This window comes from Thamnophis elegans, chromosome 8 (genome assembly GCF_009769535.1).
Source record: "Thamnophis elegans isolate rThaEle1 chromosome 8, rThaEle1.pri, whole genome shotgun sequence".
Classification (NCBI taxonomy): Eukaryota; Metazoa; Chordata; class Lepidosauria; order Squamata; family Colubridae; genus Thamnophis; species Thamnophis elegans.
In genome coordinates this window covers 70046795-70072819 of record NC_045548.1, presented here as the reverse complement: position 1 = coordinate 70072819, position 26025 = coordinate 70046795, and the positions used below count along the sequence as shown (strand labels likewise).

At 41.6% G+C, this 26025-nt stretch overlaps 1 protein-coding gene across 2 annotated transcripts in view; it reads left to right on the top strand.

Annotated features, from left to right (window-relative positions):
* Positions 1–23927, top strand: part of CYRIB (CYFIP related Rac1 interactor B) — a 113357-nt gene extending 89430 nt beyond the window's left edge. For both annotated transcript variants that reach the window (XM_032223329.1, XM_032223328.1), the window contains exons 4-13: positions 3429–3511; positions 5356–5477; positions 7162–7267; positions 7689–7825; positions 10021–10098; positions 10200–10316; positions 12386–12465; positions 16525–16651; positions 20673–20743; positions 23009–23927. In XM_032223329.1, coding sequence (XP_032079220.1) covers positions 3439–3511; positions 5356–5477; positions 7162–7267; positions 7689–7825; positions 10021–10098; positions 10200–10316; positions 12386–12465; positions 16525–16651; positions 20673–20743; positions 23009–23072 — 975 coding nt within the window. In that variant the 5' untranslated portion in view covers positions 3429–3438 and the 3' untranslated portion in view covers positions 23073–23927. The remainder of the gene's footprint in view (positions 1–3428; positions 3512–5355; positions 5478–7161; positions 7268–7688; positions 7826–10020; positions 10099–10199; positions 10317–12385; positions 12466–16524; positions 16652–20672; positions 20744–23008) is intronic.
* Positions 23928–26025: the final 2098 nt, after the last annotated feature.

Genomic DNA, 26025 nt, shown 5'->3' with positions numbered 1-26025 from the left:
ATATCTCTTTCTATGATAGTTGAAGAAGATACAGGTGAGGGTGGGGGTCTATGTGTGTAGCTATGAAATTTACAGAAAAAAGAAGCCAGGTAGGAGAAAGGCATGGGTGGGCTTCAAAAATTTTAGCAATGGGTTCTCTGCCTGATTGCTGGGGGTGGGTGTAGCCTAGTCACGGGCTGCACCATGGCGGGGTCTCTCTGTGTGTGTTTTCAACCTCCCTAGGCTCTGGAGGATTTCCTAGAGCCTCTGGGAGGGCGAAAACTGCTCCCCGGGCTCCAGAGGCCTTCTAGGAGGCCCGTTTTTCGCTCTCCCAGAGCCTCAACGCGGGCCCTGTACTTACCTGGCATCCCAAATGGGCTGTGTGGAGACTTGTGGGAGGGGTAGGGTAGGAAGGGCCAGGGGAGGGTTTTGGGGGTTATCTGAACTGGGCAGATTCTTAGCTAGAGTATCGCCCGAACCCGTGCGAACCCGCAGCAGCCCACCCCTGGAGAAAGGCTTAGTATTGAAGAAAAATTACAACTGCATAGTTATGTTCGATACATGCTGTGATGATACAGATTGAGGAATAAGCAATCTTTCTGCTTTTTGGATGCTCTGGATTACAGTTTCCATCAGCCGCATTGGAAGTCATACTCCAAAGCATTTTAAGGGCATTAAGCTGATTGGCCCCTATTTTAAAGTATGGAAGGATGATGAGAATTTGCTGTTAATGTGATGTAAAAGCAACAAAAAAAGGAAGACCTGGATGCAGATCTGCCAAATCTACAAGCTGTGGGCAAAGGGAAAATATATTTGCTCACTGACAAGGAGACTGGATCAGGGATGGTATTCACTTACTTCCCCTTCTGTTTCGCAAATGTGAGCATGCGCTTAGCCTTCCGCGCATGTGGAAATAGCTTGAAAATGTGCTTAAATAGAACGGCATAGAGCCTGGGCAGGTGGTTTCCACTACTGGTTTGGACGAAGCGGTTGAGAACCACCTCTGGACTGGATTCAGTAATTCAAAGAGCCTCTTTCAACTCCTAGGCATCAGTTAAATCTTAGGAGAGCATATAATTGTACCTGGATAACTGTGCGGTCTGTGGCTTTAATGAATTCGGAATGGGGTTCTTTTATTAATATTAATATTAATTAATTTATTACATTTCTTAGTGCTTAAAAAACATCATATTGTCTGGGTATTTAAATTGCTTAACGCCCTTATTACTCTCCACCCCTTTTTCCCAACCATTGGTAAAATAAGTTCCATGTTTGATAATATTCTGTGTCTTCTTTCTGTTTGATTTTCAATGCAAGTCTATCCATTTCTGCACAATCTAATATCTTCTTTATCTCCTCATCTTGCGGTATTTCTTCATTTTTCCAATATTGTGCAAAAATAATCCTCGCTGCTGTTCAGACATGTAATATTATTGTGTTTCCCCGAAAATAAGACTGTATTATTTCCTTTTGACCCCCGAAATAAGCACTTGGCCTTATTTTCGGGGAGGTCTTATTATTTTTGAGGTGCAGGAGATGGCGAGCGTGGTCACCTCCTGGCTGCTGCTGTATTGCAATATTTTTGGGGAGGGCTTATTTTCCGGGGGAGGGCTTGTTTTAGCACATGTGCTCAAAAGCCCAATTGGGCTTATTATCTGAGGAGGTCTTATTTTCAGGGAAACAGGGTAAATACATATCCATTTTTTTCCTGATACCATCCCTAATAAAAACAGTTCAGGTTTGAAATCTACATGTTTCCCTATTGTCTTTTCTATCCATCTGTGTATTTTTGCCCATTGTTTTTTAGCTTTAACACAAGCCGATAAAAACACATACAATCAAATGTGCCAGGTTTTTTAAAATTACATTTTCAACATTTAGTAGACATATTTTTTATAATTTTAGCTAAACTAGCAGGTGGTAAATGCCATCTACAAAACATTTTATATAAATTTTCTTTATAAGAATTAGCCATGGTTAACCTATAGTTTCTTTCCCATAAATTTTGCCATTTCTCTTAGTTCTATGTTATAGCAAAAATAATAATAATTCCCATTGTACCATTGTATCTCTTATTGTTCATCCTCCATTTTTAAATTTAGTAAGAAGTTATATACCTTTTTAATTAGTTTCATCAGAGTTCAAGGGAATGGGGTTCTTGGGTATTTCATTTGTTATGGAAGAGCCAGTTGTCATCTATACGACATTGGGAATTCGGATGTGATATGTCCACTCTAGGGGACGCGGTGGCTAAGATGCTGAGCTTGTTGATCAGAAAAGTCAGTAGTTCGGTGGTTCGAATCCCTAGCACCACATAATGGAGTGAGCACCCGTTCCTTGTCCCAGCTTCTGCCAACCTAGCAGTTTGAAAACATATAAAAATAGAAGTAGAAAAATAGGAACCACTTTTGGTGAGAAGGTAACAGCGTTCAGTGTGCCTTCAGCGTTTAGTCATGCCGGCCACATGACCACGGAGATGTCTTCGGATAGCGCTGGCTCTTCGGCTTTGAAAGGGAGATGAGCACCACCCCCTAGAGTCAGGAACAACTAGCACATATGTATGAGGGGAACCTTTACCTTTATCTTATGTCCATTCTGTTGTTCTTTGACAGGGAGTGTCTAAGCTCCCAAGGCAGAGGTGGTATTCAGCCGGTTCAGACCAGTTTGCCTGAACCAGTAGTAGAAATCACCGGTGGGCCCACCCATCCGCCCCAGATCTATTTCATCCTATTTACGGATGTTTTTTGAGCAATGCGCGTACGCGGAAGGCCGGGCCCATGCATGGACAGGCCGTATGCAAGGGTTCCACCACAAAACCGCGTTCGACTAAAGGGCGCTTGACGAAACCGCTTAGCTGACGTCATCACAGCGCGACAACAGCACGGAGAAAAAAACACGCTGTAAACGCTAAACCTAAAATTAACCCCTAAACCTAAACCTAACCCCCCTAAACCTAATCCTAAACCTAACCCTAAACCTAACCCTTAACCTAACCCTAAACCTAACCCTAATCCTAACCCTTAACCTAACCCTAAACCTAACCCTTAACCTAACCCTAAACCTAACCCTAACCCTTAACCTAACCCTAACCCTTAACCTAACCCTAAACCTAACCCTAACCCTTAACCTAACCCTAACCCTTACCTTAACTTGAATCAGCTTGCTTTCAAAGCACTATTTAAAGCGCCCTTCTTTCTCCGCGCTCGCTGTTGTCGCCCTGTTGATGACGTCAGCGACGCGGTTTAATCGGGTGCGCTTTAGTCGAGCGCGGTTTTGTCGTGCCACGGTATGCAAGCACACATTTACGAACTGGTAGGGAAGGTAAGTGAAAACCATCCCTGTCCCAAGGCTATGTGAATATTGATGTATACATCTCCTCCTAAAGAAAATGTCTTTCCTAAAAAATATTTCCTAAAGAAAATATGTCTTCTTTTTTTTTGTCTCAACAGGCATCTTAATATGGGGAACCTTCTTAAAGTTTTGACATGCACAGACCTTGAACAGGGACCAAACTTTTTCCTGGATTTTGAAAGTGAGAACTGTTTTTCACTTATGTATTTTACATAAGCCCTGACTATTTGTTTTATGCATTTTTGAAAAAGAACCTTATTAGACAATGCCTGAATCATAAATTTAAGTTCTCTTTTATTGGCTAATTTATATGGGAGTGGGCTACACAAGGATGAAAAAAATCTGAGCATGTGTTAGGAGTATTCATTGAGGCAATAATATCCATTTTGGTGAGAAAGGGGCTATTGTGTTAATTAATTATAGGTTATAGTAAATATATTTAAATATTTTGTTGGTGCACAACACAACTTGTACTCAACTCTAGTAGAACAAATCCTGCAAAGCTAGCAAGTCTCCAACCATTGTGTCCTATTTTATCAGAACCAGGAAACAAATTTCAAACGAAAAGAGGGCCCTAAAGCTCAATGTGAAACTGGTTTCATTTGAATAATCACAGTTTTACAGTTTGAATGTAACAAAACCCTAAGATTAAGTGTCTCTTCTTTGTAAAATGAAGTTGCTGCAAAGCAGCTGGATGAGCAAGCAAAACATCTGTGTGTAACTCTGGGCAAGCAAAATATCTCATAAGGTGGATGTTGTTGGGAAAATAGGAGGAGGAAAGAAGTATCACATGTTCAAACATCCCTTTGCCCACATGTGTGCGTAACACTCCTGATTAAGGCCATAACGAGCATTTCCATTTAGAAGTTTCCCTTATGAGAGCTGTGCAGCCCTTCAGATTCAAAGGAAAAAAGATTCTTTGGTGCCCATAGTGGTACAGTCATCTCACTAGGTGATAACTCCTTAAGCTATACCGGGGGTCAGCAACCCGCGGCTCTGGAGCCGCATGTGGCTCTTTCATCTCTCTGCTGTGGCTCCCTGTCGCCAGTTGGCTCCACAATTTTGAGAAGAGCTTCCGGTTGGGTGGGGGGAGGGGGTAAGCATGGCACGCCAGGAGGAGATTCTATGGCAAGGGGCTGGTCTTCTGATCGGCTCCACAATTGATAGGGCTTTCAGTTAGGACCAGTAGTGGAAAAAGGACGCCGCGCTAGGAGGAGACTTTATGGTGGTTGAACCAGACTTCCGGTCGGCTCCAGAATTGAATGGGGGGCTCCTGTAGGACCTTTGTGGCTCATTGAGAGTTTAAGGTTGCTGACCCCTGAACTACACCCATCTTTATTGGATTCACTGAAAAGTCAGCCATGTGACCCTGGGAAAAGATGCAGATACTTTAATGAGATGTTTCCCATTCACTATAGAATACATTTTTCCTTTCACATCCAAAGTAGTATCCAGCTCAGTGCCTTCTAATTTTTGAAAAGCACTGCTAGAGAATGAAGAAATATGCTAAATGTTCCTGATTTTGAGTAAATATTTTTTTAAATAAAATTAGAATACGTTCTATGCCTATGTGGTTTTATAATAATTGTAGTATCTCTTTTTATGAGCCTCTTAAAATCACCCAGAATGGTACCTAGCATTTCACAAGATGCTGATCAGTGATAATATTTTTATATTTGGTGGTGGGGACACAGCACAAGAACACATTGCCTGAAAAGGCAATCGATCTACTTTAATCTGCAAGATTCTTGCAATAATATATGAAAGTAAACTGATAAAAGGAGATCTGCCAAGGCTACCACCAATGTAACAGTTAAAAGAGATACACTGGTTGATAAATATAAATAAATAAAGTTGTCACACAGACATTATTTCAAATGAATTGATGACAAACAAATTGTCATCAGATGTCATAGTGGAAAGGTATTCCACTAAAGTTGATAGAATTAGGAATAAAATATGGACATAATATATGGATTTGTAAAGAGGATAAATACGTAACCTGATATTCTCTCCTGCGTGTAGATGCTCAACCTACAGAATCAGAAAAGGAAATTTACAATCAAGTAAATGTAGTGTTAAAGGATGCAGAAGGAATCCTGGAAGACTTACAATCGTACAGAGGAGCTGGACATGAAATACGAGAGGTAAAATTCATCGGACATTCAACTCAGGAATCCTGTTTGAAAAAGCCTAGCGCCCATGAGCTGCTTTTCAACCAGTGAAGTCCTCTTGGTATCTTAAGTGAGAAAATATTGAGTTAGATAATATTAGCCATAACATAATACTTACAAGCATATTCAGTAGGTCAAGAGTCTTGATCAGTGTTTTTCAACACAGTGTTGGCAACTCTGGGTGGACTTCAGCCAGCCTTATGCTGGCTGGGGGAATTTGGGGACTTGAAGTCCACCCATCTTAAAAGTTGCCAAGTTTGAAAAAAGCTGGTCTTGATCAAGCATGTCTTTAGCAATCAGAAAGGTCCTTCCAACTCTGTTATTATGTTATAATATATTATCATGTAGAGGGCTTGCTTTATGTTTTTCCATGTAAGCAATCAAGGGCTTGTAACACAAATTACATCTATTTCTCATTTGTTGTGTCACCACCACACTGCTCCCTTTAAGGACAACACTTTATTTAGGGCGTCTCCTTTCCCCCACTTTTTGACCCATCAGTATGTGGATCAAAGACTGCCCTTGGGACCAGCAATTCTTTCACTAATACTCTGCCCCCCCCCCTCAAAAAATAAGACCGTGTATATATTAATTTTTGTTCCAAAAAAGGCTTATTTTCCTGTTAGGTCTTATTTTGGGGGGAAATACAGTTCTAAATGCATCCATCTGGTTAACAATCTTAACTGGGACTTATTTTGGCCCTAGGTCTTATATTACAAGCATCTTGAAAAATCATGCTAGGGCTTATTTTTCACTTAGGTCTTATTTTGGGGGGAAACATGGAAGCAATAGCACTTAGGTTTCTATACCGCTCCAGAGTGCTTCACAGCCCTCTCTAAATGGTTTACAGAGTCAGCATCTTGCCCCCAACAGTCTGGCTCCTCATTTTACTGACCTTGAAAGGATGGAAGGCTGAGTTAACCTTGAACCGGTCAAGATCAAACTCCTGGCTGTGGACTGTACAATTGTAAAGTGAAGAATCATGTGACCATTCCCAACTTAACAACAGCAATCTTATCAGTTCTGGCTATGGTCATTAAGTAGGCCACCCACAGTCATTAAGCATGATGTCACCTAACTGCAACTTATGACTTCCCGCTGTCTTCCCCATCGACTTTGCAAATCAGAAGCCGGCTGTGAAGGTTGCAAATGGAGATCACGTGACCATGGAGCACTGTGCAACCATTGTAAATACACACCAGTTGCCAGTTTGCCTTTGCATCACAAACTTGTTGTAAAAGGTGATCCTCATAGAGCTGCTATTGACCTCATAGCCTGATGTGTACACTGAAAATGTTTCGATCCTGTACCTCTCTCTTTCCCCAGAATGTATAAACAATATACCAAATGATGCCTCTACTTGGTCATTAGATAATATTAAAGATTGGTGTAGATTGCAGGGGCGGTACAGAAGTATAATGTTATGTCACTTTATTCTGTTTTATATATTTATGTATTAAATTATTGTATTTCATCCTACTCTTATTATAAATAGTTTGTATAGGATTTTATTGGTAATAAGTGTTTGAACCTTGTACATTGGTATGGCCTCTAGGCCAACCAACCAATCAATAATAATAACAAAAAGATAATATTAAAAGGTTAGGGTCAAGGGGAACTCCTATTTTTATGAAATACGTTTTAATTATTTTTTCAGGCAATACAGCATCCCAGCGACGAGAGACTGCAAGAGAAGGCGTGGGGTGCAGTTGTCCCCCTAGTGGGCAAACTAAAGAAATTCTATGAATTTTCTCAGAGGCTAGGTAAGAGCATTAGCTCATTGATGCCTGCAATAGTTCAGAGTGTTTATTTTATTCAATTCTGTATTTCCACTTCACACACTTTTAGATTAGCAACCTGCAAATCAAATCTCAGCATGACAGATGATCGGAGGTGACTTTTAAAAACAAAATCACACCCCTACATCATTTTGACAACTTGCTTGCTGGTGTGTTTGAGTTGTAAATTTTCAGTGTGCCTGTTTGTTTTTTTCTTTCCTTTCTTTCTTTCTTTTTTTTGGGGGGGAGGCAGGTTAAACTTGACTGTTTAAACAACACACCAACACCTAGGATTTTGTCATGCTTAAACTACCCCCTGTTTTTGTAACTGTGAATTATGCCAAGATATTACCAGCACGTCCCCAGTGTTTGATACATGCCTGTCTTTTTTCCACCCTCAAAATAGAAGCTGCTTTACGAGGTCTCCTTGGGGCCCTGACTAGCACGCCATATTCTCCTACACAGCATCTGGAGCGAGAGCAGGCTCTTGCTAAACAGTTTGCAGAAATCCTTCATTTCACGCTTCGGTTTGACGAGCTGAAGGTAAATACAGAGTAATTCCTGAACGGTTGGATGATCACCGTCACATTATTGACTGTGAGGTTTGGTCTCTTTTCAGATTGCGTTTAAAAGAAGTAAGGTGGTGTGGCTCGCCAGCAGCCCACAGAGCTGGCGGCAGATTAGGACAGGGAGGAGGTTGGGGAGGAACATGGGCCAGTCCTGGAGTCTGGGGAAGGCTCTGATGAGGGTTCTGTGTCGGAGGCAGAAGGGGGGCCAGAGCCGTATGCCAGTTATCAGCTGCCCTCAGAGTCAGACATCAGTGGGACAGAAGAACAGCTAGAGCCTGTTCCCAGTGTGCGCATGCGCAGAGTTGCCAGACGAACAGCTAAAGAACAGGGAGCAACTTGGGAGTAAGGCCACAGGTAGACGATGAATGTCCCCTCCCAGAGGAAATAAAAGAGGAATGAAAGGGGAGTGGAGTTTACAGGAGACAATTAGTTTGCTTAATTGATTCATGACTCTCCGAAACTCCTTGCCAAGTTTTGCAGATATCAGCCTGTCAACTCTCCAAGCCAGATAAGGTCTGTGACTGTAAATCCTCCCTTGAAAGACTTTGCTGCATGTGAATGAGCAGAATTCACAGTAAATTAATAAAAGAGTGTTTTATCGGGACAAGGAGTTTGCTTCATGCTCTTGGGAAGCCTCAGTCAGAACATAAAGAGGTACTTAAAGATGTCTTTCTTCCTATTTCTGCCTTTTGCAGAAATAATATATTTCTAATATTTTTTTGGAAAAGTCATATTTACTAGTAAATCTTTTTGTTAGATGAGTCAGGTTATGAATCCACATTAAGAATATAAATAACCGACCACAATGGTATAAATAAGGGACCTGAATAAAATCAGGAGCTATTATAGTTTTGCATCCTATCCATCACTTCAGTGCAATCTTCAGAGGAAGAAAAAAAATATCTGGTAATCCTGATAATTATACCCCAGACCCACCATTTTTGCTTATTTACATTTTGGAGCATCACTAATAAGCCAATTGACTAAGCTTTATATATGATCAGGTCATGTACCATGATCATCAATGCTAGTGAAGTGACTTGGGCTTGAAATGCCATTTTATTTATATTTATTTATTAGGCATCATAGGCTGACTGGAGGGTTTGGGACTGTGAGTTCTAGTCTCGTCTTAGGCATGAAAGCTGGGTGGCTGACTTTGAGTCAATCATTCTCAGGCCAGTCCATCTCATAGGGTGGTTGTTGTTGGGAAAATAGGAAGAGGAAAGGAAATATCACATATGTTCAACGCCCAGAGTTACCTATTAAATAATAAAGGCAGGATTAAACAAAATCAAATATGTCTAATTTCTCCACCTTTTACAATTTAGAAACTCAGCCCTCTTTTGAAGAAGTTAAGGCCAGGGGTGGGATTCAGCCGGTTCGGGCAAACGGGATGCTAATTTTGCATCTGATTCGCCAAACCGGTAGTTGGAAGGACTGGCTGGCCCCACACACCACTCCCCATTCCCCACCCTCTCAGGAGTCTCCACACGGCCTGTTTTGGATGCCAGATAAGTGCAAGGTTGGAGACTCTGGGAGGGCAAAAAAGGGACCTTTTGGAAGTCCAGAAATGGGCCTGTTTCCATTTCTGGAGCTTTGGGAAGGTTGCCTCCCCCCCCCCCCCCCCGAGGCTCGAGGAAAGCCTTTGTAGCCTGGGGAAGGCGAAAAGCCCCTCCCCCGCCATGGTGCAGGAGGCCAAGTAGGCTATGCCCCCCCATGGCCACGCCCATCCAGGAACTGGGCAGAGAACCGGCTACTAAAATTTTTCAATCCCACCCCTGGTTAAGGCAGAGGTTGACATTTCACCTAATAAAATCACAATAATTAGATTGTGAGAGTCACCAAGACTTAACAGTGTTCATGATGGACAGGCATACTAGTTACCTATAAGGAGATCAGAAAGGAGTAGAAAACCTCACAAGTTCACCAAATCTTAAACATGATTTCAGGATTCCTCTGCCTCAAGAACTGGCATATTCTCCCCTCAAATGTCATGTATGGGGGATACACGGGATCCTGATTCACAAGATTTGGCAATTAATGTTTTCAATATTTCATGGAGGTTCTGTGGGCGTCATTTTGGGGTATCAGAAACTGATTTGTTCAGGCTTGTATGTAAATTTGTTATGAGGTTCTTGGTATCTTGACCTTGTCTTTTGTTTTTTTTAGATGACAAATCCTGCAATTCAGAATGATTTCAGTTATTATAGAAGAACCTTAAGTCGTATGAGAATCAACAATGTCCCAGTAGGTAACCTTTTATAAGTAGAATAGAAGAAAATAACTCCCTGTGTTCTTTTCCACTTGACCCGTTTAATCATGCAAACATTTATTTTAACTTTTGGTAGGCAGAAGGGGAAAATGAAGTAAACAACGAATTGGCCAACCGAATGTCCTTATTTTACGCTGAAGCGACACCAATGTTGAAAACCTTAAGTGATGCCACAACAAAATTTGTTTCAGAGGTAGGTGCATGAATTAGTTTTCGTTAACACAGATTGTTTTGGAAAACGATTGTGCCTTTTTGTGACTGGTTCGCATAAATTTTAGTTTGGGGATTTCAGTGGAGAGGAAGGGTGAAGCCTTGTCAGTGTTATGAATTGTTCTTCACGGACAGCAAGAACTGTGTAATGTTTCTCAGGGGGTTTTTATTTATTTATTTCGCAAATTTGTGTAGCTGCCCATTTCATAAAAAATTACTCTGGGCAGCGTACAAGTAGAATAACAAAACCATATCACAATATCTCTCTCTGTCTGTCTGTCTGTCTGTCTGTCTGTCTGTCTATCTATCTATCTATCTATCTATCTATCTATCTATCTATCTATCTATCTATCTATCTATCATAAACAAGAACAAAAATGAAAATATAAAAGAATTCTAAGATATTGATAAAGAAGAATACTATTAGCTCAGAGTTGGATGAGAGTGCTCTCTGAGCTTGGTTATTTTCTTGCAGATGTTTTATTACCCAGCTAAGGAACATCATCAGTGCTAGTCTAGCATTGATGATGTTGCCTAATTTGAGCAATGAAATGTCTGCAAAAAAAACAACAACAACCGAGCCCAGAGAGGCATCCAATAGCAATAGCAGTTAGACTTATATACCGCTTCATAGGGCTTTCAGCCATCTCTAAGCGGTTTACAGAGTCAGAATATTGCCCCCATAGTCTGGGTCCTCATTTTACCCACCTCGGAAGGATGGAAGGCTGAGTCAACCCTGAGCCGGTGAGATTTGAACCGCCGAGCTGCAGAACTAGCAGTCAGCTGAAGTGGCTGCAGTACTGCACCCTAACCACTGCGCCATCTCGGCTCTTATCCAGGGCCTCTCGACCTCATTTAGCCTCATACAATGCAGGTTCACCATGGGATCCCCAAGGAAGAACTGTGCTTTAAGGCCTGTAGAGATTCTCAGTCATCCTGGTTGTCCGAAATGTGCTTTTTCAGGACAGAACTGGACTTTCTTGTTATTTCTTTGAAGACTTTTTGTTTGAATGAGAAGCGAAACATCTTCAAAGCAAAAACAAAGTCCAGTTGCTTCCTGAAAAAAGCATCTTTGAGACAGGCTTTTAAGGCTTTCCAGGAGACTGACAAAGATGGGGTTAACATCCCCTTGAGGAGTGATGGTTCAGAAGGTGGGGGCCACAACAGAAAAGATGCATCTCCAGAGCTGCTAATTGACAGGACCTGGATCATATCTCTTCTACTAGGCTTGATCAGATGGGTAGATAGTTATAATTGGAAAGAGGTGATCTGTCATAGGCCAACTCGCTGTGCACTTTTGTTCACAGCCAGACAACAGAAACCAGGGAGGAGAAAGGGGTGGGGGGTACAGTTGGAATGTATGAGGGGCCTGGGAGGGAATTGAAGAATTCATGTGCACAGTCTGTGGACTGGGAGAATACCAACACCTCGAGGTCGAACGATGAGAGCCTTCTGAGCCGAGCTGACTGTTTCCCAAAATTGCACTAGATTGGGGGACAATGGCCCCAATGGGGATTTTATTTATACAGTCTTTCACGCGAAAACTTCAGAACTGGCTTTGCTTCTACTGTGCCTATATCGATCTACCAGTAAAGTTACCCTCTTGATAAAATAATATCCCATTTGCTGTATATGCCATTGGGGCAGTTCACATGGCCCCTCAGATAAGATCCTATGGCTTTAATCGAGCTTTAAAAGTCAAATCCATAAGGCAGCAAACTGACGACCAATGCAACTCCCAGAGCCAAAGTGTGGCTGTGCATTTTCCGCTGGCACAATGCATTTTGTGCCAGCAGAAACTTTGGCGTGCTCTTTAAGGGCAGCTCCAGGTTAGAATACAAACCCATTAGACCACAGAATCTCTGAATATTCCTCCTAGTTCTCAGTATACAATCAGGAGAAATTGCCCAAATAACCGTTGGGCCATCCTTAACCATAATTATTATTATTATTTCAGAACCACCACCCCTCCCCAATTAAGAAAGGGCAGGCAAAAACGATGCTCCCGATCGCATTTCATTACCTTTTTCTTCCTTGCCCATCTGTTCACAGAACAAGAATTTACCTATAGAAAACACCACAGATTGCTTAAGCACCATGGCCAGCGTTTGCAGAGTTATGCTGGAAACCCCGTAAGTACAGCCATCGCTTCCAGATATCATCATTGTCAGATGCAGGTAGTCCTTGACTTGCAACAGTTCATTTACTGACCATTCAACATGACGATGGCATTTGGGGAAGGGGGAGGCTTATGATTGTTTTTCACACGTCGTAATGTCCCTGAATGTCATGGGATCAAAATTCGGATGTTTATCAACTGTGATTCATTTTTATGACCGTTGCAGCTTCCTGGGGCTCACGCGCCCCCCTTTGGCAACCTCCTGACAAGCAAAGTCAGTGGGGAAGCCAGATTCACTTAACAACTGTGGCAAGAAAGGTCATAAAATGGGGCAAAATTAACATAGCATCAGAAATGTTGAGCTCAATTGTGGTTGTAAGTGAAGGATTACTTGCACCAATATGCATAGGGTCTAAACCCATGATGGCGAACCCAGTGCCCTCTCTGATGACATGTGAGCCGTCGCCCCAGTTCAGCTCTGCCGCGCATGCACTCACCTCCCACCAGCCAGCTGGTCTTCCGGGCTGGGTGCATGCGTGGGACACACATGCATGCGTGTAGTGGTATGGGGAGAGGGGTTCGGACGTGCATGCTTTGGCCACTCAGTCCAGAAAAGGTTAGCCATCACTGGTCTAAACCGACCAGACGGGGAAATGTAGGAATCATTTTTAATTCCTTCGGTTCACAGATAGTTGGCTATACTGACCTGGCCTTGGACTTACTCATAAAGCTAAGTGACATCAGGTCTGGATGGGTAACTCCAGAGATGTCAGCTAGTTTGGGAAGTCAAGAAGTAAAACACCAGAAAAACAGAAGGAGGCTAAGGGCAAACCACTTCCAACATGCTCCCAAGAAAAGCACATGGACCTGTTGAAGAAGTTACTAGATAGCAATAGCAATAGTTAGACTTATACACCGCTTCATAGGGCTTTCAGCTCTCTCTAAGCGGTTTACAGAGTCAGCATATTGCCCCCAACAACAATCCGGGTCCTCATTTTACCCACCTCGGAAGGATGGAAGGCTGAGTCAACCTTGAGCCTGGTGGGATTTGAACAGCCGAACTGCTGAACTGCAGTCAGCTGAAGTCGCCTGCAGTGCTGCATTTAACCACTGCGCCACCTCGGCTCTAGATACTTATCTTAACCCAAATGAGTGTTTACTTTGCAAGTGAGAATTGTTAAACATAGGTAGTCCTCAACTTACGACTGGTCACTTAGCGACAGTCCAAAGTTCTGACAGATCTACCTGGCAGATACTTAACGACCCGGATTCAAAGTTCTAATGGTTGCATTCATTGTTCATTGCCATGAGGTGAATGTTGAACTTCTAGTGACCAGTATGAGAGAGTGAGAGTGATAACACCAAATTTAACACAGCAGCTTCACACTTGAGACCTTTTAACACTGAGTCACATGACACCAGGGAGGGAAAATGGCTAATTGGGCCCCATTCGGACATGATCACTTAGGGGTGTACTCACTTTTGTTGCCAGCAGTTTAGACACGAACGGCTGTGTGTTGCGTTATTTTGAGGGGACAGCACATTTACACTGTTATACAAGCTGTATACTCACTACTTCACAGTGTAGCCAAGTGTCATTTCTTCAGTGTTGTCACATGAGAAGATATACTTAAATGTTTACAAAGTGTGAGGGGGTGTACTCACTTCTGTGATATATTGTATGTAGTGTCACATGAATGCGTTTTGCAATGGCTTTGTTGAAAAATTGGCGTTTACTTCCATTTTTTGGCAAAACCACACCCATATCGAACCATTGGTTTGTGTAGCGACGGTAATGTTTGCTTAACAACTGTGGCATTCACTTAACCGCAGGTGCAAAAAAGAATTGTAAAATCAAATCATGTAGGTTGCATGACTGACCATTGTATGGCCCTCGGCAGGTATCGCTGTGATGGTCATAACCTGAGGATTATCTTACACAAAAGGATACAGTCAACTTTGATTTTCACAAATATGGGAGCAACTCTTACATGTTGGCTTTTTATTCCTGGGAAGATTTGGAAGAATCTCTGACAAAAGTTGCCATTACTTTAATACCTTTTATAGTCTAAAATATATGTTTGGTGACTTTCCCCCCTTCCTCCTTCTTGCTTGACAAGGAAGTATTTGAGTAGTATTTTGTAAATTTTCAATTAACGTAAATGAGGGTTTTTTCCCAGTTGGTGAAGATCCTCATCATTACGATGAATTTATTGGTACAAGTAAAATTGTAAAAGACTGAAAGAAATTAAAATCGGTAAAAGAAGGAAGGTAAAGTCAGCCAATCACTTCATTCTGGTTTCTGCGCAAACACACACACACACACAGATAAACACAAAGCTGCGCTTGTGTTAGCCGGAACCTTTCTAAATTGACAGAATATTGCAGAATGGTAGTCTCCTCCCATCCCTCTCCCAACCGCTGAGGTTGTTGCAACATATATAGAACAAAGGCTGAGGCCAAACCTATTTTCCTTAAATTAGCTTCCTCTTCTCCTCAAAGGAATCCTTTCAGCCAGAAGTTGCTTTTAGGGTAGGAATAGGGGGGGTGGGGGAGATTTGTGGCAGATCTTTTCCCAGCCATTGGAGAGAAGGGGAGAAGGAGAGAAAGGGAAGGAGGGAGATTGAGGAAGAAAGAGAGAGATTGAGGGAGAAAGAGAGAGAAAGATTGAGAGAGAGAGCTTGAGGGAGAAAGAGATTGAGAGAGAAACAGAGATTAAGGGAGAAAGATATTGAGGGAGAAAGAGAAATATTGAGGGAGAAAGAGAGAGAGATTGAGAGACACAGAGAGAGAGAGATTGAGGGAGAAAGAGATTGAGAGAGAAAGAGAATTGAGGGAGAGATTGAGGGGGAGAGAGAGATTGAGGGAGAAAGAGAGAGAGATTGAGGGAGAAAGAGAGATTGCAGCGAGGGGTGGGATTTGCAGGTCTGCCAAACTGAGCAGAATCTTAGCTAGAGGATTGCCAAAATCCATGTGAACCTGCAGCAGCCCACCCCTGAAATAGAACCATAAAATACATTTTGCCTCTGCCCTGCCTCATCATCAGGTGATGGTGACCTAGGGAGAAATAAAGACTGTTTCCCATTTTCTCCCAGTAGAACTAATCGCGCCCCGCTTAAAGAGCAGATGGAGTTACATTCTTCTTAGAGAGATTTTGGCACTTTCAGTTTTAATATTCTCTTACGTTTAGGGGGAAACTCTCCAGTTTATTTCTTGTGGGAATACTGTTAAGTATTTCAACACTGGAGATGCGTTCCAAGGTGTCCGGTAGTTTTCTACATGTTTTCACCTCCTACATAGTTAAAAAAAAAGTATGAAACTCTCTGTTTTGCCTACAGTACAGTCTGTGTAAAGTTAAAGCCTTTTTAAAAAAATATGTAAAGGCAGCTTTCTCCTTTAAGAACAATATCAAATTTAAGGAGAGCCAGTGTCGTCTAGTGTTTAAAGCATAAGGCTAGAAACCAGGCGAATGTGAATTCTAGTCTTAGGTATGAAAGCCAACTGGGCAACCTTGAGCTGACCACCAGGAGACTGAGTTCTAGTTCTGCCTTAGTCATGAAAGCTGGCTGGGTGATTTGGGCCAACCACTCTCTCTCAGCCTAACCCATCTCACAGGGCTGTTGTGGAAAAAATAGGAGAAAAAAGGAATATTAGACATGTTCTCCATCCTGAGTTGTTTTGAAAAAAAATAATAAAAGCAAGATATGAATAAATAAATTTAAAAAATAAAGTTCGGGAGCTGAGCCAGGTCTCATGGAAAGAAAGATTTGATAACAATAGTTGGATGTCATAGTTGATAAGCTTAATTTAAGACTCTTCATAAATGTCTGTCCTGCAATCTCTCATGGCAAATGTAGGTCATGTTTTGGGAAGTTATTGAGCTGAACTCACGTGGTCACTTAATGGCTGCTTGCGATATTTTCGGGGAGGGCTTATTTTAACCCATGCACTCAAAATAATAACCCCAATTGGGCTTATTATCCGGGGAGGTCTTATTTTGGGGAAAACAGGTTATGTTGCTTCAACTTTTGGTAATCCAATGTTCTTTCAATGTCGTCTGTTGTTTCTCCAGGGAATACAGGAGCAGGTTCACAAACGAGGAGACCGTATCCTTCTGCCTGAGGGTAATGGTGGGTGTTATAATCCTCTACGACCATGTGCATCCAGTGGGTGCTTTTGCAAAAACTTCAAAAATTGATGTAAGTTCTGTGTTTGGATAGTTGAAATGTTGCTTTTCATTGCTGAATGGGTTGGGGGACAGACGGACATTGGGAGGGCACAGAGGGCTAATTATAGATTGGAATGACTATTTAGTCCACGGTATCCAACCTCTAGACAACATACTAAAAAGCAGAGACATCACCCTGACAATAAAAGTGCGTATAGTCAAGGCTATAGTTTTCTCAGTTGCAATGTATGGCTGTGAAAATTAGATTATAAGAAAGGCTGAGCGCCAAAGAATTGAGGCCTTTGAACTCTGGTGCTGGAGAAGACTCCTGCGAGTCCCTTGGACTGCAAGGCGATCAACCCGGTCAGTCCTAGAGGAGATCAACCCTGACTCCTCTTTGGAAGGCCAGATCCTGAAGAGGAAATTCAAATATTTTGGTCACCTAATGAGAAGGAAGGATCCCCTGGAGAAGAGCCTAATGCTGGGAAAGATTGAGGGTAGAAGAAGAAGGGGACAAGAGAGAATGAAGTGGCTGAATGGAGTCATTGAAGCAATCAGCGTGAGCTTCAATGGACTCCAGAGAATGGTAGAGGACAGGAAGGCCTGGAGGAACGTTGCCCATGGGGTCACAATGGGTCGGACACGACTTCGCAACTAACAACAACATCCAACCTTTGCAACGACTTCATTTGAAGAGAGCAACCATGTGACTCTCAGATATATTTTTTTCTTAAGTAACCCTGCCTGCTTCCTTCATTCTCTCAGATTTATCCTCCCCTGATCATCCTTATTGCACCTCTCTTAGCCTCTTCCAATTTCTCTGAATCCTTAAAATTCAGCCCAGCGGGATCTAACTGAAGCAGAATAAAGGGGAACTATTACTTCCCGTGATTTGGCAACGATGCTTCTGTTGAGTCAGCCCAATAAGTGTTTTTATTGCAACACGGTTTCCAATTCAGTTTGCAATCTAGGACTCCTCCATGATCTTTCCCCTAAATGTTCAATCCTAGCACATTTGGAATTCGCTTCCTAGGTGAAGCCCTTGATGCTGTTTCTGTTACGCTTCTCTGAAAGAATACTTCTTCCCTTTCAGATTTTGGGAAGCTTTGCGCATTTTTGCCATTGAATGAGAACCTTTAGGGAAAAAAATGAAAGGTGCAGATAGTCCTCGACTTATGATCACAGTTGAGCCCAAAATTTCCATTGCTAAGCGAGACAGTTGTTAGAGTTTTGCCCCGTTTTACAACTTTTATGGTTTTACAGCAACCGTCTTAAATATGAGTCAATTACCAAGCACCTGAATTTTGATCACGTGACTACGGAGATGCTGCAACTATTGTAACTATGAAAAAGGGTCATAAGTCACTTTTTTTTCCTAGTGCCATTGTAACTTTGAATGGTCACTAAATGAACTGTTGTAAGTTGAGGACTACCTGTACTTTTTTTTTTTACAGAACTATATTCAGATCGTTTTTTTTCCCAGCCTATCAACTCAATTTTAAACTTTACTTCTCCTAACATATTAAGCCTCCCCTTCAATTTTGTATCAGCTGCAAATGGGAGACACATTCTCTACACCAGGGGTCCCCAACATTTTGGAACTCAGGGACCACTAAATTCATAATTTTAAATCCCGCGGACTGCTAATATAATCTGCCTAATGATCAGCTGGGTGGGCATGGTGGGGGGGAGGTTTGTCATGTGACTGGATAGGCATGGCCAATTTGATGTCACTCACATCAAGGAGCCTCTCACCAGCCTCTCCTCTCTCCTCCCAGCCACTCTTCACCTGCCCGTTCCCGCTCCTTATGGCCCCAACAGGAAGCAGTTGTTGGAGCTAAGCAGCCACCATGAGAAAGAGTTGGCAAAACAGCTCAGTTCAAATTGAGTCTGACCGAGAAGGAGGCTCAGCAGAAGCACCTCACTTGAGGATTACGAGCAGAGGCTTTCCAAGCAGACCTGCGGGAGTGCAAGGCCAGATACCAGCGCCCGGAGGCTCACTGGGCTGAGATGGTCAGCCAGTTCCAGGCCATGATGCAGTCCCACTGGAACGAGGCCCTCCAACTCTTTGCCACCAGCGGCCCTTCCCTCCAGCCTTCACCCAAAGCCCCACACCAGGAGGCTGAAGCAGACCCCAAGTCGGAATTTCTGCCCCTCCCTCTGACCCACACAACAAGACCCCCAAAGGGGGAAACTCTCTGCAGCAACGCAAACATTCATTGCACGTATCCAGCCCAGGGGCTGTAGTTTGAGGACCCCTGATTTAGTGCAATATAACAAATGCAAATATTTTTTTCTGCAGACCACCAACATTTTCTCACAGGCCACCAGTGGTGCACAGACCACCAGTTGGTGACCGCTGCTCTACACCACTTCAGTCCAAGTTCCTACAACATGCTGATTAGCAAGCGGATTAAGTGGGCAGGAAAGCATTCCAATTAAATGGATAAATAGGTAGATCAATAATTATACCCACCTCATCGAATTGGAGAGCAATACCAAGTGAGGGTGCTGATCAATATTTAATCTGCACTCTTCCTGTAATTTGTTAGGGAAGCTATTTGATCAAAAATGAGATAATTTTTGAAAAATGGGATGTAGCAAGAATTGTTCTTGACAAATCCATGCTGGCTTCATTATTTTTTTAAAAGTGCTTACAAACAGATCTGTTACTATAGCATCTCCCGAGGCATTGGTATCAAAATGATGGATCTATCGTTTTCTGCATCTTTGATCTTCCTTCCTCCTCTTTCTGAAGATAAGATTTCGGTTCTCCAGGGAGTCTAATAATAATAATACCCAAATATTTGGCCAGCCCATCAAGGTGATTCTTTCAGTATTCTGGAATGCAATTCAACTAGCCCTGGAAATGTAAACTCTTTCAAAATAAAGAGGTATTTCATGACCATAGTTTTATTAGTCTCAAGTTTTATTCTCATCCCTTCCTCCTCCTCCTTCACAATCTTCTGGAGGAACACATAGATTTGGTTATAGAAGATGGAATGAAAACAGGAATAACTCTGTTTCCTCCTTATTAGTCATTACCCTTCTTCATTGAATAGATGATATGTTGAAACCCCCCCCCCCCTTATTGTAAACACTAGCTGATAGCCCGGTGTTACCCGGGTATTTATTTATAGGGACGAAATGTCCGGGCCAGTGGAAGCCCCACTGTGGAGTACTGTGATGCCATTATCATGGCAACGCCACTGTGTTGTATAGTAGAAGCCTTTTTATGGCAGTACAGTAGAAGACTGTACAGCTTCTGTACTGTACGGCAGTACAGTAGAAGGCACAACAGGCTGTATCTTAACAGAACACACGCCCTGAAGGGTGTTAGGGGTGTCTTACCCCCACAGTATTTGTTTCCAGAGAGTAAGTCATCTGTGTACCAAGTTTGGTTGAAATTGCTCGAGGCGTTCCAGAGTTATGCTGGAAAATACACACACACATGCACATACAGCCTATATATATATATAGATAACCAAGCAGCCCTTTCTGTTGTTCTTAATGTTTTGTGATGATTTTGAGTTGTTATTTTCACTATTCCATCTCTGCTGTTTCAAGCGCTTGCCTGGATTCTCCTTTGTGTGTTATTTCCTCTGTGGGGGTTCTTTATATTTTTCTACTAACAATGCATATAAACAACACATCATGGGTGATGTAGCATTCAAAGTATTGCTTTGAACAACAGATGGGATAATTCAGAAAAATCAATAATTTAGACAATAGATGGGATAATTCAGGATTCGTTTACACGTATGGATCTCTCCAAGTTCACAACTAGACAGAGCTTGAGAAAATGTGTGCTGCAGTTTCTTTGATTTTTTTGTGGTGGCAGGTTTTTAAAAAATTATTATTATTAAGTTGTCATTTTAAGAATTTAGGTGACTTACCCTGACGCCAAGTTTGGATATTTCCTAAAATATCCAATAAAAAGGTCTTTGCATGAATCACTTCGCTGAAATTACAGGTACGGAATTACTGCCTCATGTCTAGACATTCGTTGAAATACTATATTTTGTTTTTTTTCCTGTTTTATGGCACTCTAGATGAAAGGATGCATCAAAGTTCTCAAAGACCAGCCTCCAAACAGCGTAGAAGGCCTTCTAAATGCTCTCAGGTACCTCACAAACCCTCTCGTGTTAAGCACAATTGTTGCGTTTTGGATGTGTTTGTGTGGGTTTTTTTTTAAAATCCATCTTGACGTAGAGTGAATGCCCTTCAGTTTGAATCCCGGAGGTTTGCATAGAGTTGCTAGCTGTGGCTCTCTTGCTTCCAAGAAACAGATTTGTAAGAATTACCGTATTTTTCAGATTATAAGACGTACCTGACTATAAGACGCACCTAAATTTAGAAGAGCAAAACAACAAAAAAAGGTTTTTGGCCTCTGCACACCTCATTTTCGGCCCTTTTGGGGGGCCTTTTTCCAGCCTTTTTTCTACCCATTTTTTAGGCTTTTGGCCTGTTTTGGGGACTTTTTTTAGCCCATTTTGAGCCTTTTTCTGGCCCATTTTTGAGGCTTTTTTGGCCCATTTTCGAGAAAGAAAATGGGACAAGAAAGCCTAAAAACAGGCTAAAAAGGAGGCCGAAGAAAGGCCTGAAAAATGGGCCTTCTGGTGGGCAGGGCTTCAGCAATATTCGATCTATAAAATGCACGGACATTTTCAATCCCTTTGGGGAGACAAAAAAGTGTGTCTTATAGTCCGAAAAATACGGTAGCAAGTCCTCCATCCTCTTTCATTTGCTGGTTAAACAGTAGTGCAAACCCATTGCCTGAAGCTGGGGGGTTTTAACTACCCTGACATCAGCTGGGAGACAAACTCTGTACCAAATGGAAGATCCAACAGGTTCCTGACAAACCTAGTAGACAACTTTGTGGTCTATGATCAGTTGCTAGGTGACCATTCAGTGTTACAATGGACCTGAAAAACTTCTTTTTTTTTTACAATTTATGATGGGGTTCTCTCCCCCCACCCCCAAAAAAAACCATCATTTATTTCTGGTTTCCGGCAAAAAAAACACCCCTTAATGGATTCACTTAACAAATCGAGTTCATTGAATGGCTGTGACGTTCACTTAACCATTGCTGCAAAAAAGGTTATAAAATCACAAGCTTGGTTTATGGCCATTGTGACATAACCAAAATTGCAGGCTCAATTATATGGTTGTAAATCAAGGACTACCCATATGCCCTTTTTTTCCCCCTGTGGAAAAAAATGCACCATGGCTCCAATACCTGGTATTGCCCCTTGGACAGATGTAACCTCAAGTAGACATTTCTTGTAACCGTCCACTGATCTATGACATCAACTAAAAGAAATTTTCCTCCACTTCTCCAGAAACCCTCCTCTCCATTTTTTCCCAGCTGTGCAAAAAGAAATGAGGGGATTATTGCATTATAGCCCATTTTAAACCACCCTCAGTGAGCTTTCATCTGGGGTTTGACCTGGCCGTTCCAGAACCTTCCTTCCTCCTTCCTTATTTCCTTTCCTTTCTTTTTTCCCCTCTTTCTCCCTCCCTCCCTTTCTCTCCTTCCCTAGGTTGGTTTAGTAGAAGATTTAGGGTTCCTGTCATAGTTGCAAGGCCAACTTTTGGTTGAGCTTCAGTTTTCTGACAGATGGTCTCATTTTATCCTCAAGCATCCTCTGATACAATGAAGAATTTATAGTCGGTTCTTTGATGGGAAGCTGGCCTTGATGCCAGGAAGCAGCCCCAAACCATAACCTTTCCACCACCATGCTGTTCCATTGTATCAGGTTCTCCAGGAGGAGTGATGTGTTTGGTTTCTGTCAAACATGTCTTCGGCCATTGTGGGTCAAATAACTCTCATCCAGAGAACATGTTATTGCAGAACTCCCACCTTTTAATCAACTTTTTAATGTGGAATTTTAATTGCCTCTTTAAAAAATATGTACAGTTTTTGTTTTAAAATGTCATTTGTATACCACTCAGAGTCCCTTGGTGAGAAAGATGGGAGAGACAGAGAGAGAATATGAGAGAGAGAGGGGGAGAGAGGGAGAGAGATGGATGGATGGATGGATACACAGACAATTACTCTATTTAGCATCATGGTGATGACATAGTGTTAGAATGCAGTATTGCAGGCTAACTCTGCCCACTGCCAGCAGTTCAATCCTGACTGACTCAAGGTTGACTTAGCTTTCCATCTTTCCATGCTCAGTAAAATGAGGACCCATATTGCTGGGGGAAATAGGCTGATATTTATAAACCATTCATAGAGAGATATAAAACACTACAAAGCATATAGAAATCTAAGTGCTGTTCCTATGGTTATCTCAACACTGCAAACCGTATTTGATCTGAGTTTTTTAAAACAAAAAACGGCGAAATATCAACTTATAACGTGTTTTTCCTTCCTCGATAGGTACACAACAAAACATTTGAACGATGAGACTACCTCCAAGCAAATTAAATCTATGTTGCAATAACAGTTACCTGCAAGGTGTGTTCCTGCTGTAAACAGTATTCTGCAATGACTGAGATGCACAGATTTTTTTTAAAAAAAGTGATTGCAACTACTTATCTTGTTCAGTCTTGCTTTTGACTTTCTTTCCCCGTGTCCTCTCTTCCATTAAAAAAAAAAAAATCACGTTCTTGTCCTTGAGTGAGCTGATAACTTCTTTTTCTGTGCCAAAATCAATGAAATGTATCATCTCTGGAAGGTAAATTTTTTATTTTTTATTTTGGTTTTGGTTTTTACTTTTCAGAGTAGCCATTGTACATGGCAGCTAATTCCTGCATCGCGTTATAGATTTCTCCGTATGAGAGAAAGCTCTGTGACTTGAACTAAATATTTTTAAATGTGGTTTTTGTTTTCCTTTTTTGTTTTTGAAAAAAAAAACTAATATTTAATATTGCTTCTTGTGCATGGCAAAACTGCCTATTACTGCTATTTAAAAAGAAAAGAAAAGAAAAAAGAAAAATCCTCAGTGACTTCATTTTCTATTTGCAGCTTTTCTTATGTGCAACCAGGAGGAAAACTTAAAAAAAAAAAAAAAGCAGATTTGTTTAAATTAACTGTGTTTGTACAAATGGTACCCGACACAAAGATTTTTTTTTTTAAAAAAAGAAAGAAACTAGTAAAAACCGTTCGTTTTTTTTGTTTTTTTTAAAAAAAAGGTTAAGTTTGCATTTCGACTCATTTTTGTAAGGATGTACGTTGTATGTTTAATAACTAATGTTTTTCAAAAAAAAAATTGGTGTGTGCGTAGCCAAATTACGTATGCATGTTTGTGTCAAAGGATTGGCTGTGGAAACAACAATAAAAGTCAGCTTTCATTTTTCTAAGCGTGGTTTGTTTCAGTAATTGAAGAGGGAGGTGCCGGTAATTGGAGAAAATTGGTTAAAAAATAATAGAGGTAGTCCTGGACTGAAGACCAAAAATTCTGTTGTTAAGCAAGACATTTGTTAAGTGAGTTTTGCACCGTTTTAGGAACTTCCTTAAGTGAATCACAGCAGTTGATAAATTAGTCACCTGGTTGTTATTTGAATTTGGTTTCCCCATTGACTTTGCTTGTCAGAAGGTCGCAAAAGGGGATCATGTGACCCTGGGACACTGCAAGCGTCATAGAGCCGAGGTGGCGCAGTGGTTAAATGCAGCACTGCAGGCTACTTCAGCTGACTGCAGTTCTGTAGTTCGGCTGTTCAAATCTCACCGGCTCAGGGTTGACTCGGCAATCCATCCTTCTGAGGTGGGTAAAATGAGGACCTGGATTGTTGTTGGGGGCAATATACTCACTCTGTAAACCGCTTAGAGAGGTCTGAAAGCCCTATGAAGCGGTATATAAGTCTAACTGCTATTGCTATAAGTATGAACCAGTTGCCCAGCGTCCGAATTTTGATCACGTGATCATGGGGATGCTGCAAAGGTCGTAACTGTGAAAAATAGTCCTGTTTCCACTTATAGTAGTGAGTCAAGATGGCCGTAAAGATGGCCATCATGTAACTCAACTGATTTTATGGTTTTTATATAGCGGTTACTGTGTAAATCATGGCCATTCAATGAATGGACAGTCATAAAGCGAATTCCATGGTGGTTAAGGGAACTTGTTATTCACTATGGGGCGTTTTTGCTGAAAAGCAGAAGTAAAATCCTGGTTTTCATCAAAAGCAGTCCCAGGACCCATGAGACTCTGCAAACACGGGTGGGCTCAGGGGGCAGCCATTCAAATTTCAGAACCGGATCATAAATATCTTTTGGGGAGGCCCTTCATGACATTGAACAGTTGAGTACTGTCTGTAATTTTGGTGGAACTGGATTTAGGTCCTGTACAATCAATCAGAACAGAGCGGGAAGGCACCTTGAAGATCTTCTGGTCCAGTTCCCTGCTCAAGCAGGAGACCCTACATCATTTCAGACAAATGGCTGTCCAGTTTCTTCTAGAAGAACCTTGGAAGGTTCTTCTAAAACCTGCGGCAATGGAGCACCCAAAACTTCTGAAGGCAAACTCTTCCACTGATTAATTGTTTTAACTGTCAGGAAGTCTCTCCTTAATTCCTCTCCTTGATTATCTTGCCTTCAGAAGTTGTGGGTGCTTCATCACTGGAGGTTTTTAAGAAGAGACTGGATAAACACTTGTTTGGAGTGGTAATCCAAGTCCCCTTCCAGATGATTCCTATGTCAGCGTTCCAAGTGTCATGTAAAATTAAATCAGAGTCCTAGGCAAAACGATCCTTAAAGTTCCAATTTAATAAAGCAGACATCTTAGCACATCTGTGTTAATCCCAATTCAGGAAATGACATCAGAATTCCACCCAGTTAAAAGTTCATGATCTTGTCCCCACACCCACAATCCATCACATGGTCCACGCTGGCATCTCCACTCAGCTGCTTCCGGTCAGGTGTAAAAGTGCGGAGACAAAAGATGACCTTGAGCTTCTAGAAAAGAATTAAAACAATACATTCCACAATCCTTCTCCTTCTATTCCCCCCTCCCATCAACTATACTAATGAAACAGCATAATGGAATAAGAGAAAGTGTGGCAGGCCAAAATTCTAAAAGGAATATAATTGCAGGCCTGACATCCTATTCTATTCTATTCTATTTTATTCTATTTATTATATTTTCCAATTCCTATTCTATTCTATATTCCAATTCTATCCTATCCCATCCCCTTCCCATCCCATTCTATTCCATATTCCAATTCCCATTCTACTCCCATCCCATTCTATTCTTGCTCCGTATGTAACCATATAAATATAATTTTTCAACATTTTGTTTGTTTCATTTTAATAGTATTTTAGCAAGATCAATTTTACTTGTTCTCTTGGCTGGGAAAAAAAAACCCTATTTTAACTTCTCTGCCATAAGTCGTGAGTTAATACCGGCGTAACTTCATTGGATCAGGTCGCTTTTAATCCACTTCCTGAGAAACAGTTAC